At 49.4% G+C, this 19,966-nt stretch overlaps 1 protein-coding gene and 1 long non-coding RNA gene across 2 annotated transcripts in view; both read left to right on the plus strand.

The window, feature by feature from the left end:
* Positions 1 to 17,432, plus strand: part of LOC147709892 (uncharacterized) — a 63,487-nt gene extending 46,055 nt beyond the window's left edge. The window contains exon 3 of the long non-coding RNA XR_015296748.1: positions 16,993 to 17,432. This is a non-coding gene — a long non-coding RNA (uncharacterized LOC147709892). The remainder of the gene's footprint in view (positions 1 to 16,992) is intronic.
* Positions 17,433 to 17,457: 25 nt separating this feature from the next.
* On the plus strand, positions 17,458 to 19,510 carry LOC147709893 (uncharacterized). The gene has a single exon (XM_086928336.1). The coding sequence runs from the start codon at positions 17,506 to 17,508 to the stop codon at positions 18,955 to 18,957; it is 1,452 nt and encodes a 483-aa protein (XP_086784462.1). The 5' UTR covers positions 17,458 to 17,505; the 3' UTR covers positions 18,958 to 19,510.
* The last annotated feature ends 456 nt before the right edge of the window (positions 19,511 to 19,966 follow it).

Below are 19,966 nucleotides of genomic sequence, written 5' to 3' on the forward strand. Positions count from 1 at the left end.
AGTGGAGGTCTTTAAGGTGGCCAGAGATGTGTTCGTTGCGTGGGATGTCTAATATGAGCCTGGCTGAGGCGTTTTGGATTCGTTGTAGTTTCTTCTGGAGTTTAGCGGTGGTACCTGCGTAGAGGGTGTTTCCGTAGTCCAGTCGGCTCGTGACTAGAGCGTGGGTGACTGTTTTCCTTGTTTCGGAGGGGATCCAGCGAAATGTTTTTCTGAGCATGCGAAGGATGTTAAAGCAGGAAGAGGATACGGCGCTGACTTGTCTGTTCATTGAGAGTGAAGAATCCAGGATGACGCCAAGGTTCCGTGCATGGTCCGTCGGGATGGGTGCTTTTCCGAGGGCTTCCGGCCACCAGGAGTCGTCCCATGCCGAGGGGGAAGTACCTAGGATGAGGACTTCTGTTTTGTCTGAGTTCAGTTTCAGACGGCTTTGTTTCATCCATTCGGCGACTTCTTTCATTCCTTCGTGTAGGTTAGTTTTGGCGGTGCTGGGGTCCTTGGTGAGAGAAAGGATCAGTTGAGTGTCATCCGCGTAGGAGATGATGTTGAGGTTGTGTTGGCGGGCGATGGCCGCGAGGGGGCTCATGTATACGTTGAAGAGGGTGGGACTGAGTGAGGATCCTTGAGGTACTCCGCAGATGATTTCATAGGCCTCGGACTTGAATGGTGGGAGGCGGACTCTCTGGGTTCTTCCGGTGAGGAACGAGGTGATCCATTCCAGTGCTTTTCCTTGGATTCCAATGTTTCTGAGGCGTTGTAAAAGGGTGCTGTGGCAGACTGTGTCGAAGGCTGCAGAGAGGTCGAGGAGGATGAGGGCGACTGTGTCTCCATTGTCCAGTAGAGTTTGAATGTCGTCTGTAGCTGCGATGAGGGCGGTCTCAGTGCTGTGTTTGGCACGGAAGCCAGATTGTGAGGGGTCGAGTGATTTGTTGGCTTCGAGGAAGGCGGCGAGCTGGTTGTTGACAGCTTTCTCGATGACTTTGGCCGGGAATGGAAGAAGCGAGATGGGGCGGTAGTTTTTGAGTTCGGTGGGGTCTGCTGTTGGTTTTTTCAGAAGGGCGGTGAGTTCAGCGTGTTTCCAGTCTTCTGGGAAGGTAGCGGAGTTGAAGGAGCAGTTGATGACGTCTCGGAGGTGCGAACTGTCTCTAGTTCCACACCAAAAGCTACGTCTCACACCATCTCTGCTAACGCGGAACCATGGAGACATCAGACATCCAGACCCAAATCAAATGAATCTGGCGATCTGCTCTTGAAGTCTTAGAGTTTGGTTATCTTAACCCACCACCAGCCTGTATGAACATCTTTAAAGAGGCCAGGAGACCTACTACTAGAGCTTGCTATGCTGCTAAATGGAAGAGATTTGCCATTTATTGCAACAATAACCAGATTGATCCTCTGGATGCTTCTATCTAAAATATTATTTGCTACCTTCTACATTTACTAAGATGTAACTTGGCATATTCATCTATACGCCTACATCTTGCAGCAATTGCAGCATATTTACAAAACAGACATCTGTCTCTTTTTAGAGTTCCTGCTATTAAAGCATTTATGGAAGGATTAAAGAGAATCATTCCTCCCAGGTTGCCACCTTCTCCACTGTGGAACCTAAATGTTGTCCTTACAAGGCTCATGGGATCACCTTTTGAACCTCTACACAAATGTGAACTGCAATTTCTCACATGGAAGACAGCTTTCCTCATTGCTATTGCCTCTCTTAGGAGAGTAAGTGAGTTAAAGGCTTTCACTATACAAGAACCATTCTTACAACTACATTGTAACAAAGTGGTTTCAAGAACTAATCCTAAATTCCTTCCAAAAGTCATTAGTCCGTTTCATTTAAACCAATCTGTAGAGTTACGTGTGTTTTTCTAAAACCCTGACTCTGTAGCAGAAAGAGCTCTACACACACTAGATGTTAAAAGAGCTCTTCTCTACTATATAGATAGGACCAAATCTTTTTGTAAGACAAAACAATTGTTTGTATCTTTCTCTCCACCATATAAAGGCAACCCCATATCTAAAGCTAGAATTGCAAGGTGGATTATAAAATGTATACAAATATGCTATCAAAAAGCAAAACGTACATTAACAGTTCCTCCTAGAGCGCACTCCACATGCAAACTAGGAGCCTCTATGGCTTTCTTAGGGAACATCCCCATAGAAGACATATGCAAAGCAGCAACATGGTCTACAACACACACCTTCACTAAACACTACTGTGTTGATGTGCAAGCCAAGCAGCGAGCTGCAGTAGGCCAAGCTGTTCTAAATACTCTCTTTCAAATTACTGTAACAGATACAGGTGACCACCTCTAGGGGAGACACTGCTGCACAATTGATGCAATGTGTAGTATCTGCAGCTCATACGCCTTGAACGGAAAATGCTACTTACCAGTATGCATCTGTTCTTGGCATGTAGTGCAATAGATTACTACATGCCCTCCCGCCTCCCCGGGACCTGTATCTGTTCCAGTTTTATCTTATTTAGATGCACACGCATGGACATCCTTTTCTTTACTTCTGCTAGCTCCATCATTTCCCATCATGGCGAAAAACAATCTAAGGATGGAGCCGATACCCATGCGCACTTTCGTCCAAGGGAGTATCACCTATCTCGTCACTACAAAAGACTTCTTCCAAGACGACAACAACATGCAATCATCCGAGCCCAACACCAGGTGGCGATCTAATGCAAAGTGTAGTAATCGGCAGCTCTGCATGCCAAGAACAGATGCATACTGGCAAGTAGCCTTTTCCTTCTCCTGCCGCAGCAGCCACGCCAGTAAACGGCCTGGCCTCTCTCCCACAGCATGTGTACGAGCCGTATGCACTGTGTAGTCAAGGCACCGGAGACACTCAAGTAGGTCCGCATGTTGCGCCCTAAGTCTTCCAGTCTGTCAGCGTGTACGCCTTCCTTCTCTCCCTCGCGTTCATACTGTAGCAGTTGGAACTCTAACTTGGCTAGCGAGGTGGATAATTGTTTCCGTATATTCCACGTGCCCCCCAGGCAATGGCTCCGGATCACAACCTTCAGTGCATCCCATTCTATCAACGGGCTCCTTGCTGTATCCTCATTTCGGTCAAAATATGCCAGTATGGGTGTTTCTAGAGACGAGCGGAACTCGGGGTCTTCCAGTGCCGTAGGCTGTAAGCGCCACGTGGGCACCGGGGGACGGCCTGCGTCCCATCTAAACTGAATCTGCAGGGGGCTATGGTCGGAGTGCATCCTACCCAGCTATTCCGTCCCTTGTATAAGGGGGAGCAGCGACTGGGAGCCAACCACCCTGTCAAGCCATGTGTGTAGATCAGGCACCACTAAATAGTATGAGTAAACACGGTCAGTGGGGTGATGCGCGCGCCATTTATCTATCAGCGCCCAGTGTGCGAGCCAATCTGTTAATGCTTGGGCATTGGACACTCCTGCAGCCCGGTTCAGTGGAGGGAAGGATCTATCTACTTGCACGTCTAACACCGAGTTAAAGTCCCCACCTAGTAACCAAGGGAGTCCTGTATGTGGAGTCAACGTGAGTGAGAGCTGCATCAAAAAGGAAGCCTGGTCTAAATTCGGGCATAGATCAAGCCAAGTAGTACGGCCTGACCATTTAGTGCCCCATGTACTAATGTGGATCTGCCATTGGGGTCTACGTCCGCCTCCGTGCACCGAAACGGGATGCCAGCCCTCACCCAAATGAGTGTGCCCCTCGTGTGCGCCGAATATGTGGTGCCGTAAACTTGACCTCTCCACCGACAGTGCATCCGGTCCAGTTCCGTCTGTGTCATGTGGGTCTCCTGCAGAAGCGCTATTCCAATTCGGTGTTGTTGCAGATATGCGAAGACGGAGTTAGCGCCTCGCAGGTATGTGCATGCCTCGGATGTTCCACGTCAGTACGTTAATGCGTGTCATTACGTGGGTTAGGGGCCAGGGAATGTGTTTGCAGGGGGTCCTGGCAGTGCATATGGATCACATGGTTTGCCTGTGTCATGCCGGTTTGGTGCAAGAGGAATCAAAACTCAACTATGAACAACATAACCGTATGGGCGAACCCAGGCAGGGGTCCGTCCAACCTTTTATAAGAGAACATCAAAATATATTAGGTCAATGTGTTGCCTACGGGGTGTGTGCCTAGATGGTAGTTGGCTGCAACTATCTCCCCCTTTTGCACCGTATGAGGTGTGTCCTTAGCAGATCCTGGTGCGGTCTGGAGGGAGCGGGTTTTCGTATATACAGGCGTCACGACCAGGCAGTTCAGTGTGTGGGCGTGCGGATCTGTGTCTGGGACAGAAGTGTCATGATCTCACGCCCAATGTGTAAAGAGGCTGCATTATGCTTCAGTCTGGCACCACTCCAGTTCTCAGCCTTGCTGGGGGCTTTGCTAAAGACATGTACATGTTGCTACTTGCGCGTATCACCCTTGTCTGAACACCTATCAGTTTCAGCCTGCTTCATCCAATGATCTCATCCGCTTTCTGAGGGGTGACCACCGGTAGGTAAGTGTCCTCTGACATGTCAATTGACGGTGAGGATGGCCCACTGCCCATTATCCTGTCCTGTTCATGAGTGGTTGACACCCCTTTTTTTGGTAGAGTGCTCGGGGTCAAGACTGCAGCCACCACATTCTGCCGCTCCACTCTCATGTTGTCTGGACTCGGAGCCGCTGTGGTTGACTTTGTTTTCCGTTGTTGTTGACACCTCCTACGTCTTCTGCTTTGCCGGAATCCTGACTCCTCCCCCTCTGTGTCCGATGGTCTGGCGCCTGACCACTGTACTGTTTCCTCAAGCCAGTCACATGCTTCCGCCGGTGTCTCGTAAAAACGAGCCCCGTCCTTTGTGACCACCCTCAGTCTGGCGGGGTAAAGCAAGGAATACGGAATTTCCAGCTCCCTGAGTTGGCGCTTCACGGCCATGTAGTTACTTCTGCGCTTCTGTGTTAGAGCCGTATAATCCGGAAAGAACATGACTTGAGCTCCATCGACCTGTATCGTTCCCAACTTCCTTGTTTCACGTAGAATCACGTCCCTATCCCTGTAGTTGAGGAGTTTGAACAGGAAGGGTCATGGACGTGCTCCTGGCTTGGGCCTCTGCGTCGGTACACAGTGCGCTCTTTCCACTACGAATTGTTCCGATAGGGTACCCTGAGGTAGGAGGCTCCGGAGCCAAGTTTCCGTGTGGTGTTCTGGATTCTTCCTTTCTTTTCCCTCAGGCAGGCCCACCACTTGAATGTTGCTGTGCCGAGAGCGCCCCCATGCATCCTCCGCCCTGTCTTCAAGGGCGTGTATACGGTCGATCATATCCTGCAGCACTGCAGCATGACTATTCGTGATAGGTTGGAGTTCTTGGATTGCCTGGCCTTGCGTTGCTACCTTGTCCGCCAATTTTCTGTGGTCCGCATGTAGGAGTGTGAAATCTGACACAACTTTGTCAATCTGGCTCTCCAATGAGGTTCTAGTTTGGTCTAGGGTGGCATTAATCTTCTCCACAGCCGCAAGCATCAGGTCCATTTTAGTCTCGAGCGCGGCAGATCTAGAGTCTAACACTTCACCATTGCTCCTTTGCACGGGGTCCTGACTGTTCGCCTGTGCTTGTTTTTGCTGCTGTTTGTCCTGTAGGCGGCCCATTGCTAGCTGTGGAGCTGTGAGCATTTGTTATACTCGGCTATGATATGACCCACCCTAATGGTCTCCCACAACGTGCTGTCCACCGCTGTCGCCTCTCCGGTCACTTTGTGGGTCTTGGGCAATGAGGATTTACTTTCTTGTGTCACCACAGTTCCTGAGTCTTCCTGTAAGTGAGGCAGCCGTATTCACTGGGTCACTCGAGTATCCGCAATCAAAGATCTAACGGGCTCCTCCCTGTCCACGTGTCAGCTCCGTGATGCTGCTGACTCCAACTCACACCGTACCATGTGTGCGCTCCGACTGCATCGCAGGATAAGGCACCCCCCACACCTCCGAGTTGCCGGCGTTTTCTACGGGTCCCCGCACCGGGGGGGTGGGGGAATGCGTTTCTGGAAAGAAGGAGGACGGCCTCTTATAGCTTCAGCGCCTTCAGGCGGATGCAACACAGCAGCTCCGCCTTGCCCCAGCAGCTAGTCCAGCTATTCGCATTGAGGGGTGATCGGTTGTACCCCCCCCAGTTGCTCAACCGCGGCGGCTCCCGCTTGCACCTCCTGTCTGCTCAGCCCTCCTCAAGAGCGGTTGCGTTCGCGGTGCTCCCTAATGCCTCTCAGGACCCCGTGACTGTGTGACTTCCCACGTCGCGCTGCCCCTTGGCTCGCTATTCCTCAGTGTCCCAACAGTCTTTACCTCCGCCCAGCAGGCGCACAAGTCGGTATTGTGCTGCAACCTCATTCCCTGGCCGTGGACCTGCACTCCTGTATGCAGACGGTCCTCTCTCACCCCTCTGCACCAACCTCCTTCTGGCCACGGTCCAGCAAGCCGGGCCGTCCCGGGTACGACGGCTACGGGACCTGCTGCCGGCGGGGTTACTCTCTGGTGGCCGCCTCTACCACCACGTGTACCAGCCTCGCTGGCCGGGTTGTCCTCCTGTAGGCTGCTCTTCTTATCCAAGGGCGCACATCAACGGTGGCTGACAATCCCCCCCGCTCTAGTGGTGCACAGGGCCAAAGGCGTGCTCCGACTGCCCACGCCGCTCCACAGAGGCGGGGGGAGGGGAGGAAGGATGTCCACCCCAGTGCAGCCTTATAACTTCCAGGGGTACCAAGTTCTTCTCCCTGTCAGCGCCGCTCCTCCGTACCTTAGGACAGCTTGTGTGGGGAGGCCGCCGCTGTGCTAGTAACCAGCCCGAACTCCGGCGGGCTCCATTTTGTGTATTGGACACGCTTGCTTTGCGTCCTCGCGGCTCCGGCAGTCCTGCTCCAAAGACATCTACGGCACCCGTGTGTCAGCGCCGCGCCTCCTTTAACCCAGCAGCGCACGGTTTGTGCCTCACGAGAAGGGGGCGCAGTCAAGGCGAGGCAACTCCGACCTGAGCCGTGACCCAGCACGGGCCGCCGCCGAGCACGTCCCGCGGCTCCCTCTCGTCCCGGTCTCCATCTCACAGGGCACCGCAGCGCCGGAGACGGCAATTCTCAGCTCACCAGATCCGCACAACACCCACAGCTAAGTCGCCTCTGTTAAGTTTGTGTACAGAGCACGCTTCAGGAGTATTTTAGCGGATAACTGGGGGATAATGAGACAGAGTGTTAAGGTCTCTGGTCCGCCATATTGGCCCGTAAAGCATGCCTCTTATGTCGCCGATCTCATCCTGAGCCAAATCTCCAACGTAGCAATCCTGACCGAATCATGGCTCAACGAATCCTCATCTCCTTGCCTAGACCTATTAGTCCCTCCTAATTATAATATCTCAAGGCTGGACAGGCGATCAAAAAAAATAGAGGGGAGGCATTGCTTGCATCTACCGCTCTAACCTCCTCGTAACTGAACTTCATGCAGATCCCACAGACTCCACATCTTCAACCATCCGCCAGGTATGAATGACACCTTCACTGACAACCTCATGGAAATCATTACAGCCAAGGTTTCCCCCAATTCTAAAGACATTTTACTCCGTGACTTCAATCTGCACTGCAGCGACCTCAAGGACCCTCAGGTCAACGCCATCAAAGACTTCCTGGTCGACCAAGCACTTACCCAAGACACGAAAGGCCCCACTCTAGATTGGATCATTGCTAAGGAATCAGCGGTCAAGCTTATCTCTATAGACCCATGTGACTGGTCTGATCACCACGCTATTACCTTCCTATTCCCTGTCACCCACAAGACAAGGCCACCACAAACTTCGATTTGAAAATGTTTTGTTAGAGACACAAAGAGCCTAGATCTCGTGTAACTGGCTGTCCACTACAAGATTGATCTCCCCCGCCCCCAAATATCTCAACGGTCAACAACCTCACAGAACACTATACCTCGTCTATCTGTAACATACTTGATGATCTTGCTCAGCTAATGCTAAAAAGGACCCACATCAAAGACAGAAACCCCTGGTTCAACGGATACCTCAACAATAAAAGCAGAACCCTCCAGCAGACAGAAAGAAACTGAAGACAGCACCCCTCAGCCTCCCACTTAAAACTTCTCAGTCAGGGGGGCGTGGCTAGCAGCCGATGATGGCGGCAGCAACCTAGAGAGGCTCCCGTAGCAAGGCGGCTTCCCGCAACAATCTGCATGCCTATCCGTTCACTGATCGCTCCAGAAGGGGTGTCCTGGGTGCGGCGACCGAACGGCGCTCGCAGGAGAAAATTGGGAGCACTCAGACCTCGGAAACAGGACGAAACTTCATCTTAGTCCTTCACTGGCGAGGGGCCTAGTGACACGAGGGCAGCCGCGGTGTCGAGTGGAGCCCGTGGCCAAGCGGAAGTCAACCCTCCTCGGCACGATTGACCGGAAGTACACGCTGAAGACAGCACTCGACACCAGCGAATCGCTGGACCGGCGGCCCCCTCCTACAAACACTTATTCCTCAACGTGGCCTACCCAGTGGCGCTGCAGAGTAGTGCCTCATCACGACACTCGGCCAAGACCCGTAACTTGCTACGCAACAACCACCATCTTGCCCTGACTTGCCGAGGCTGCATCGGATCCACGGCTGCCAACCGCACCTTAACATCGACAGCGACCACTGGCCTACTCCCGAACTGAACCTCCTGAACAGATGCCTCGGCACGATCGGCTATGGACGATCGGCCCACGTCACCATAGATAGTGTCTCGCCGCAGAGCCAAAATGGCGGGGAGAGGGCCGCGACAGACCGCCGCTCAGGCGAAACTCGGCAAATTCGCCTACGATAACCAGACGCTCTCTCAGCCTGAGCAGCGCAAATCCCCTGGTAAGGGCGCGGACAACGATGGGACGAAAAAGGCCACACTGGATGATGTCCTACGTGCTCTGGAACAGGTTCAGGCCACAGTGGGCTCGACTGCTACCGAGGTGACCCTTATAAGAGCCGACCTCCAGAAGAGGGGCGAAAGGGTGAAACAGGTGGAAGTGGTGACTAAATCCCTGATAGAGGATGTCTCCGACCTACAGGTGGCTGTGGAAAGACTACAGGCAGACAATAAACTTTTAAAAAGCAAATTGGATGACCATGAAGGAAGCTCCAGACGCAACAACGTCCGCATTTTGGGGGTCCCGGAATCGGAAACGAAAGGGGCCATGGACTTGTACGTGGAGGAGCTCATAAAGACCCGCCTGGCCCCGAAGGGGCTCTCCAATTTCTTTACGGTGGAGCGTGCCCACCGGGTACCCGGTGGGACACCTACGCCGGGGGCTGCCCCGCGTCCCATCCTGGCGAGACTTTTCAATTTTAGAGACCGCGACACTATTCTCCAAGCGGCCAGAGTGGCACCACCTATCCACATCCAGAACTCTCGGATATCCTTCTTCCCGGACTACACGGCGGAGGTCACCCGCAGAAGGAGAACCTTCCTGGAGGTAAAGAAAACGCTTCGTGAACAGGAATTGCCATACTCCATGCTGTTCCCGGCCCGTTTGAGAGTGGTGGCCGACAAGAAGGTCTGGTTCTTCGATTCGGCTGAATCGGCAAGAGAATGGCTGGAGGGATGGCGCACGGTGGAACGCAATTCTAATCGTCGACGCAACAGGCCGGATGACGACGGCCGACCGGGCTCACAATCTTCAGCCAGGGGAAGCACGAGCGAATCGCCGTCACAGGAACACGCTGGGGCCGCTGGGGGTGAATGAAACCCGCACGTGATGGACTGAATAGACTCTGATCTACTCCCATGAGGATTGCTTTTCACGTCGTTCTTGGACGCTGGCCTGGACATCCCGAGGGCGGCAGAGGGACCGCCTGCTTTGGGGGACACTCTCCCCCGACGTGCAAGTACTCTGTTTTTGGCATGGGATAAGCGCTCTGCTGAGTTGGGGTGGCGGGCAGTTCTAAGTCCGTTTGGCAGGGAGGCAGGGTGGGGCGGGTTGGGGGGGGGGTTGGTTCTTCTCTATGGGAAATTCACAGAGTCGATCCCGAATTGTGCAATGTACTTTGACTGCTATTGTAATGTTGCTGGTGCGATGGAGTCTATACTGGTTATATTTACTGCTGATCTCTACTGATGGCGGGTGAGCAACTAAATACAGCGAGGGCGGATGAGACGCAAGTAGGCGGCTCCAATCTCCGACTTCTCGCCTGGAATGTGCGAGGCCTGGGTGATAAGGTGAAACGCGGCCTCGTTCTGTCCGACGTGAAACGCTACAAACCAGACCTGATACTCCTGCAAGAGACCCACTTGGTGGGTAGTGCTACCAAGGCCTTGGACAGAAGAGGGTATAGAATGTTAGTCCACTCCGAATTTTCTACTGGTTCACGGGGTACGGGCATACTGATCAGAAAATCCTCCCACTTCATTACCCTTAGCACTAGAACCGACACACAGGGTTGTTTTGCAGCGGTAGCGGGACAGTGGGACGGACACCCCTTAACAGTAGTTTCAATATACATCCCGCCTTCGTTACACTCGGTGATGCTACCGGCCCTGGGTGATTTCTTACTGTCCCTCCCGGAGGGGGACATGCTCATAGGTGGGGACTTCAACGCGGCTGCAGATCCGCAACTCGACAAGTTCCCGGCGACCGCCATTCCGGGGGGTCCCTCCCGGTTTCGGCGATTTCTAGAGGCACTGGGGCTGGTGGATATTTGGCGCCATGTTCACCCGATGGTTCGACAATACACGTTTCACTCCACCGTTCACAATAGTCTATCCCGCATTGACTACTTCTGGCTTTAGGGGATGGACTACAGCGCGTAGATGAAGTGGTTATACACCCTCGGGGCATCTCAGACCATTCGCCACTAACTCTCACTGTCACCTCACAGACACGAACCCGCCGCCGCATATACCCCATTCATGCCTCCTATCTTAAAGTCCCGAAGGTCAGAAAGGCCCTGCAGAAGGCCACGGAACACTATTTCACTGAAAATGAACCGACCGCGGCCTCGGCTGAGGTTCTCTGGGAGGCCTATAAAACGGTGTTGCGGGGGCAGGCGATAGGCTCTATAACAGCATATAGAAGGGAACAGACAGCTGAACACTCTGCCCTCGAGCTCCGACTACGCGCGGCCACTACTGCCCATGAAGCCGATCCCACGGAAGAAACAGCACATACCCTCGCCCTTGAACAGCGACTGTACGCAGACCACGCACGACTCATAACACAGGGACATATCACTGACACACAGAACCGGGTGTACGATGTGGGGGACAAGGCAGGGAAGATGTTGGCCTGGCTCGACAAAAGAGGGGGTAGCTCCAGAGGGATTCAGCAGGTACGGAATGACGAGGGCAGGATTCTGACCGACCCCGATCGAGTGGTAGAGGCGTTGGCGCCCCACTTTGAAAAAGTATACACCCCTGAACGGGAAGTTACCACGATTGCGGCCCAATGCGCACTAAGCAATATAGACATCCCAACGCTGCAGCCGGAGGCCGTAGCTGATTTGGAGGCACCGTTTACCACAGATGAACTACGGGTGGCCATCGGGGCCCTCCGAACCGGCAAGGCACTGGGGCCAAATGGCATTCCAGTCGAGTGGTTCCAAGCACGTGCTGACACTCTTTGCCCGCACTAGCTTAAAATGTATGTGGAATGTCGAGAGAAGAGTATGCTCCCATTGGACCAACGGACGGCCGCAATTGTGGCTATCCCTAAGCCTGGTAAACCCCCCGAGGAATGCTCATCCTACCGCCCTATCTCTCTGCTTAATGCGGAGAGTAAACTCCTAGCAAAACTCCTGGCTAACCGTCTAATGCCCCACCTGCCCGACCTTATCCACCCGGACCAGTCTGGATTCATGCCCCACAGAAACACCGCGCTCAATCTCAGAAGGGTGCACGGGGTGCTGGCGAGGGCAGACTGCATTGGCGAGACTGCGGCTATACTGGCGCTAGACGCGAAAATGGCCTTTGACCTGGTGGAGTGGGCCTACCTCTTTGAAGTCCTTTTGTGCATGGGGTTTGGCCCAAACTTCATTTCATGGATAAAATTACTCTACACAGCACCGGTGGCGCACGTAGTGGCGAACGGCCACATATCACGCACTTTCCCGCTTGGACGTGGCACCCGGCAGGGCTGCCCCCTTTCCCCCCTTCTCTTTGCACTCTCCCTAGAACCTCTGGCTATCCGCATCAGAACTACCCCCTTACTCAAGGGGATTAAATGGAGGGAGGGGTGGGAGGACCGCATATCTCTGTATGCAGACGACATGCTGGTGTACCTAACGGATCCCGAGCATGGCGTACCAGCTCTATTGCATCTCTGTAACGACCACGGTGAAGTTTCAGGCTACACCATCAACTGGAACAAATCGGAGTTGTATGTCCTGACAGGGGACCACCCAACGCTTGGCCCGGACTGCCCTCTACGGCTGGCCGGTTCCTCATTCAAATATCTGGGCATCCACATTACGTGTGACCCTACCGAACACGAGAGGCTGAACCTCTTGCCACCACTGGACCGTCTCAAACAAGACGCAGGCTTCTGGGCAGGACTGCCATTGACGATGCTGGGGAGAGCTGCCTTGTTTAAAATGAAGTCCTTACCCCGTTTCCTATACGTCCTAGACAACACTCCATTCCCAGTGTCAACGAGATACTTCAGGAAAATTGCAGCAGTAGTCTCCGGATTGCTGTGGGGCAACCACCCTGCGCGTATAGCCCAAGCCAAACTCTGCAGGGGCTGGTACGAAGGCGGCATTGCACTCCCGAACTTGCATCTATATTATTGGGCTGCACAACTCAGGCCCATTAACCAGTGGCTGCATGCGTCGCAATCCGACCCGGCGTTCCAAGCAGACAGGGCTCAGCTAGGCGCTAGTAACATGCTGGCACCGCTTTATGATCGGAGGAAACTTAGACCACTGGTAGGCCCCACTAGGCTCACGGTGGCCACTTGGCATGCAGCCACCGCTGCGCTAGGGTGGAAAGGCACGCTCACTAAACTCACTCCGCTCTGGGACACGCGTGCCTTGGGCAATCTTCGGGTCAGTAAGGGGTTCTCCCGATGGGATGACATCGGAATCTCCACGGTGGGGGATATGTGGGAACGAAGGGATGTCATCACCTTCGCCCGTCTGAAAGAGATTTATGATCTGGGACCACACGAAACATACCGGTATGTACAAATCCGCCATGCACTACTATCGGCCATCCCGGCTGGTACGACTCTTCCTGAGTCCTCCCCGCTGGAGGATCGCCTCCTGACGGACTATATGGTAGAGAAGGCGACCTCCTTCACATACCGGAAACTCCTTAATAACTCACCGGATCCGCGGATATCCCTTAAGGGGAAATGGGAGCAAGAGGTGGGCACACTTGACGAACACGAATGGAATGAGGCATTGGCTTCCCCCAAGGAAGCAGGCATATCGGCCAGGATGAGGCTAATCCAGCTCAAAGTCCTCCATAGAACATATTACACTAGAACACTACTACACCGCATACAACGGACCCCTGATCCCTTTTGCTTGCGAGGCTGCGGGGAGGAGGGCACCTTCTTCCATACATTCTGGGATTGTCCACGCATACACAACTACTGGCGTCAGGTCCTACGCACCGTATCACAGGTGCTGGAAGTCTCGATACTGCCGGAGCCACGACGGTGCCTCCTCAATGTATGGGAACCAACAGATCTGTCCCGGCATGGCCGCCTTTGGGTGACACTAGGTATGATGGTAGCAAAGCGGGACATTGCGCAGCGTTGGGGGGTGGCGGACCTCCCGACAACATCACAGTGGTGCATTAACATGGACAGAACGATGGTTACAGAAAGGGCGGTATACTTAAACCGAGCTTGTCCCGGCAAATGGAACAAAGTATGGTCCCAGTGGAACACTTACCGGGGCGACATCTGCGACCCACTGCCAGAGGATGACCCACTGGACTCGGATGAGGATGACGGGTTGGAGTGAGGGTGGTGGGCTGTGGGGTGGGGTCCTTCAGGAGGGATTGGGGGGGGCGATGTTTCCTCTACACCCTATGTTAACTCGTGGACGCAAATGACATCGTTTTAATCCAAGTGTACTCTCACATCTATCTAGCAATACACATGGACAGTGATCGCACTGTGATTTCCCGATGTTCGACTGTTCTTTTAGTTAGTTTCAGAAAATAGAAAATGAGAACCTCATTCACCCTGCATATAACATTTGCTTTTGTCCTTCACTACTTCCGCCGACGGCCTTTACTGATGTGATTATTGCAACAACCTGCATTGTCGGTATTCATTATTGTCGTTCCAATGTGACACTCCAGATTAGCGGCCGGCCCTCTCGGGTTGTAGGCGACATGCTGTGTACAGATGTGAAGGTATAATAAAGGTTTTCAAAAAAAAAAAAAACTTCTCAGTCAGACCAGAAATGCCTATAATAGGAACATCCTCAGTTCAAAAAAAGAATTCTTCAGATGAGAGCTGGAGAACGCCAAGAACCGACCCCACAAGCTCTTTGAAATGGTCAAACGCCAATCTAAAAAACTGGCTAAAACCTCCAAAGAAACCCCTAAATCTCTAATAGCATGTGAGGAATTCTCTTCCTTCTTCTCTGACAAAATTACTGCCATAGGAAACAAACTAAGTTCTGCTACCTACTCCCCCACCCCCTCCGGACCTGCCTCATCTCTCCACGCTGCCTCTCCAGACATCACCTAAATACCAAGTGCACTGGTCCAACTTCAAAGTATATGATGACCGTTCCATCTCGGAAATTCTATCCTCCTTAAACCCAAACAACCACTTTAATGACCCACTCCCCTCCAACTGTTTGGCTGCTGCCTCCCAATCTATCATTCCTATTTGGACTGCCTCCCTCCTGAGTCTCTAAAAGCCGGTCAAGTCATCCACATCTTAAAAAAACTAAGCTGAATCCTGCCTCTCCAGACAACTTTAGACCTATATCCAATATCCCACTCCTAGAGAAGGTTCTGGAGAAATGTGTACAACTTCAACTGAACCAACACATCACCAACTTCAACTTACTAGACGATTTCCAATCCGGATTCAGGCTTGGGCACAGTACTGAAACCACCATTCTCCATATCATGGATGATGCTCTCCGAGCACTTGACCAAGGCAAAACTTGTCTCCTAATCCTTTTAGATCTATCCTCGGCTTTCCATATGGTCAACAACAAGAAACTTCTCGAACGTCTCAAACTCAGGATGGGACTGGGTGGCTCTGTGCTCGATGGTTTAGATCCTTCCTCCAGGACCGCTCCCAAAGATTCTTAATTAATGGTAACCTATCTGCTCCCTCTCCGATTATGGTCAGAGTCCCCCAAGGATCAACCTTTTCCCGTAACCTCTTCAATCTCTACCTCGAACCGCTAGCAGAAGTACTACGCACCACAAATATCTCCTACCACATGTATGCCAATGACACCCAGATCTACATCAAAATCTCTTCTCCGGAGGAGATCTTTTCCCTGAATGAGGCGTTAAGATTGACTGTCCAATGGCTCACCTCCAACCAAATCAAACTAAATGCACAAAAAAAGGAATTCCTTCTAATCTCCCCACCCAAAATCAAACCTGACATTCGGGAATGGAGTAAGTCGATCGCAGCCCTAATCTGCCCACCGACTATAGTGGACTCTGCCAAATCCCTCTGATAACTCTGGATAGCTGCTTGGATATGCGTTACCACATCAACTTGATGGCCAAAACCCCCAGGTTTCACCTGAGCTATCTAAGAACACCAAAACCTTTCCTTGACACTCCTGACCTAAAAATGACAGTCTAGGCACTAGTTATCTCCAGACTTGAATATGGATGCTCTACCCTTTATGGCCTACCCAAGACCACCCTTGCCCCCCTAAAAGCCTGCATTTATGGTGCCGCCTCCAGACTCTTAACAGGTTCTTAAAAATTCGACCACATCTCACTGCATCTGAAAGCTCTGAACTAGCTTCAACCTGAAGCTCGAATCCAACTCAAACTGGCATGTATCACTCACAAGGCTCTATACACTAAATCCCCTGCATTTCTCGCCCAGAAACTCGTGGTGTCCGGAGTTGCCAGAAACTCCTGGTCCTCCAGAGACCTCTTGCTCGAGCCTTCCTGCTTTCAAAAGGAAAAAACCTATAATTGTGCGTCCTCTGGAGCCGCAACAAGAATCTGAAACTCACTCCCACCCGCCCTTAGAAGAATTCCGTCTCTGGCACGTTTACAAAAGGAAGCCAAAGCCTTCCTAATGGGCAAATTCCTCTCCTAATTTTTGCATTGCACTCACCTTGTTTTTATTCTGTTACTACTACACCTTGGACTGACCGGATGCTATCCACCCTGCACCTCCTGGCACTCCACACTTATATTCTTGGACCTTCGTTACATTTCGACTTGCAAAATGTTTGTACTTGTTTTGGATCCCAAATGTTCCACCCCATCTACGTCTTATTTGTATACAACCTGATAACGTTGTAAAGCTCTCTGATACCCTAACAGGTCCTGTCTGCGCTCTATAAACCACAAATAAATATATAATCTAATTTGTTTTGTAATTATCATTAGTATCATCATCAAGTGTTAAGAGGTATATGTTTGATGGATGTAAATGTCCTAATTACTTCATGCAGAGGAAGAGATAGGGTCAGAATGGCAACACGTTATTTTTTTAATATTATGGCTGTTTTGCTGTGAGCCTCGTTATTTATTCACATTCTGTTTATTCTCCCCTAACTTTATCCTCATTCATCTATCCCAGTGAATGTTGAGAATGCAGTGTTTGTTTCAGTCAGTCTTGGAAGGCGGATTGGCATTGATTGACTTTCATTCATTCATTATATGTTCTCCCAGTGACTTTAATGAAAGAAGTTTGCCTCTTCATTACTTTGTAATACTGTTTTACTTTGCACATCCTTACTGCTTTGTCGTCCTCTATACACATTTTCCATGTTTTCGTCACATGAGTTTCTAAAATATAGAATGTACTTTTAACTAATTAAATATTTGCTTTTTCAATCCACAGGTATCACAAACACTGCAAGACAGAAAAATGGATCAACCTTTAAACTGTGTCAAATAAGTCCTGCAGAACAATAGCTTTTAAAACCTTGGTGGTAAATGTAGATTCCTATTTTGGTGATAAAGTCTCAAGAAAGTCTTTTCAATCACCAAAGAATCCAACCTGTTCAAACAAGCTCACCGATTGTGGTTATTTCAGAAGAGCTTCCAGTACATGTGATGCCAATTGACTGCAAGTACTTTACTCCAGGCAGTGATATGTACCTCGTAGATATGAAAACATATAGCTTCTGAAGGAGCATTATATTTTTAGTAATATACATATAGAAACCCTCAACACACCAATGAACCATTGCAAATTCACTGGAAAAGTTATAAAAGTACTAAAAAGTAACATTTTAAAATTCTGTCTTTGGATACATTGGAAAGCCAACATTTGAGAAAGAACATGTAAATGATTGAATTAAATAAGGTTGTGATGAAAAAGACATATCAATCATAACACAGCATCCACATAATGGAGATGCCGTATTTATCTTCTGAATGTGGTAAATGTTTAAGTACAAAAGGACTTCTAAATCGACATCAGGCTGGCCACAGAGGATTAAGACCATATAAATGTTCTGAATGTGCCAGGGGTTTCTTGTTAAATAAATACCTTAGGCGACATCAGACACTGAACATTGGGGAGAAATCATACAAATGCACAGAATGTGACAAGGTGTTCATTACAAAGCAAAGCCTAATGAATCATCAGAAACTCCACACTGGTGAGAAACCATATGAATGTATTGAATGCAACAAGGCTTTCATTAGAAAAGGACAACTAATACAACACCATAAAGTCCACACCGGTGAGAAACCATATGAATGTACTGAATGCAACAAGTCATTCTTTACAAATAGAAACCTAAAACTCCATCAGAAAGTCCACACTGGGGAGAAACCATATCAATGTAGTGAATGTGATAAGGCGTTCAGTAAAATCGAAAACCTAATGCGACATCAGAAAATCCACACTGGGGAGAAACCGTATGAATGTACTGAATGTGAGAAGACTTTCATTACAAAGAACCGAGCAAGAGATCATCAAAGAATCCACACTGGGGAGAAACCATATAAATGTACTGAATGTGATAAGGCGTTCATTGCCAAGCAACATCTAATAAATCATCATAAATTCCACACTGGAGAGAAACCCTATGAATGTTCTGAATGTGACAAGTCATACATTACAAAGGGAAAACTAACGCGACACCAGAAAATCCACACAGGAGAGAAACCTTATGAGTGTTTTGAATGTAAGAAGACATTCGTTTCAAATGATGAGTTAATACAACATCACAAAACCCACACTGGAGTGAAACCGTATGAATGCACTGAATGTAACAAGGCATTCATTACACAGGCATCGCTAAGGCGGCACCAAACAACCCACACAGGAGAGAAACTTTATAAATGTTCTGAATGCAGCAAAGCATTTGCTCGAATTGATTATCTAACAATACATCAGGCTCTACACACTGGTCTACGACCACATAAATGTACGGAATGTGCTAAGGCATTCAAGACGAAACCTGGGCTGTCGCAACATCAGAAAGTTCATACAGGGGAAAAGCCATTCAAATGCACAGAGTGTAACAAAGTTTACACAACTAAGAATTTACTAATGCAACATCAGAATAGCCACACTGGGGAGAAACCATATGCATGTACTGAATGCAACAAGACATTCTCTAGACTTGACAGCTTAAAGGTTCATCATGCAGTGCACACAGGTCTAAAACCGCATAAATGTACGGAATGTCTTAAGGCATTCAAGACAAAATGGGAGCTCACCGAACATCTAAATATCCACACAGGGATTAAACCATATGAATGTACTAAATGTGACAAGACATTCAGTACAAACGGATGCCTAATACAACATAAGAAAGTGCATATGAAAAAAAACACATGGGTGTACTAAAAGTGACAAAACATTCATTAGAAAGAGAGATCGAATGCAACATCAGAGAAGCCACACTCGAAACAAACCACTGGATGTAGTGAATCTTCCCAGACATTCATTACAAAGAGGTATTTAATGTATCATCTGGAAACGAGGCTTGAGATTCAGGTTCAATTCGTCATTAAATGTTTGTTAAAATGTATAGACACTGTCTTCAGGAGAAAGGAGAGAATTATGATACGTACTACTCAAACTCAATTCCATATTGAATATTTTCACAAAGTATTTTTAGAAGATCTTTATCAAATCTGAGCAAGGTAAAACACACTTAAACAGTATGAAAATAAGAAAAATAAAATAGCACACTTGCTGCTTTGGGCCACGGTCAAAACTTACCCACTTTGACCTATGCACCAGGATTTGAAATGACAGCCGAAATAGTGCAAATACTTCCAGAAATGATAACACCACTGCTGTTAATGATCAGGTTAACCATTTATTGCTCTGTAACTAAATGCATTCTAATGTAAATTTCAAAAATATAGATATCAAAAGTTAATATAAAACATATATCAACGGTACGTATAAAAAGAGTCAACTATAGTGTCAGCTCTTTCTGCGTCTGTTCATAGCGTCGGCTGCAACACCCAACATGTGTTGTGTGTGTGTGTTTTTGTGTATATATATATATATATATATATATATATATATATATATATATATATATATATATATATATATATATATATATATATATATATTTTTTTTTTTTTTTTTTTTTTTTTGCAATACAAATCGCTCAAGAGCAGCGAGAGGGCACACCACGGCACTTGACCTTTTCCAGCCTCGGAAGTGTTGTGGGAAATGTAGTCCCCTTTGGAGGTGCATCTTCTTTCCTATAGTAGGTTCAGTGTAAATTCCACCATTGTCACAGGCTTGTATTGCAAAATTATTCACGGCTGCTCATGCCGTGGAGAGGAGCTCCGCTTCAATTTACTTGAAAGACTGCAGGATGGAACCCTTCCTA

The sequence above is a fragment of the Lissotriton vulgaris genome, chromosome 6 (genome assembly GCF_964263255.1).
Source record: "Lissotriton vulgaris chromosome 6, aLisVul1.2, whole genome shotgun sequence".
In the NCBI taxonomy this organism is placed as follows: Eukaryota; Metazoa; Chordata; class Amphibia; order Caudata; family Salamandridae; genus Lissotriton; species Lissotriton vulgaris.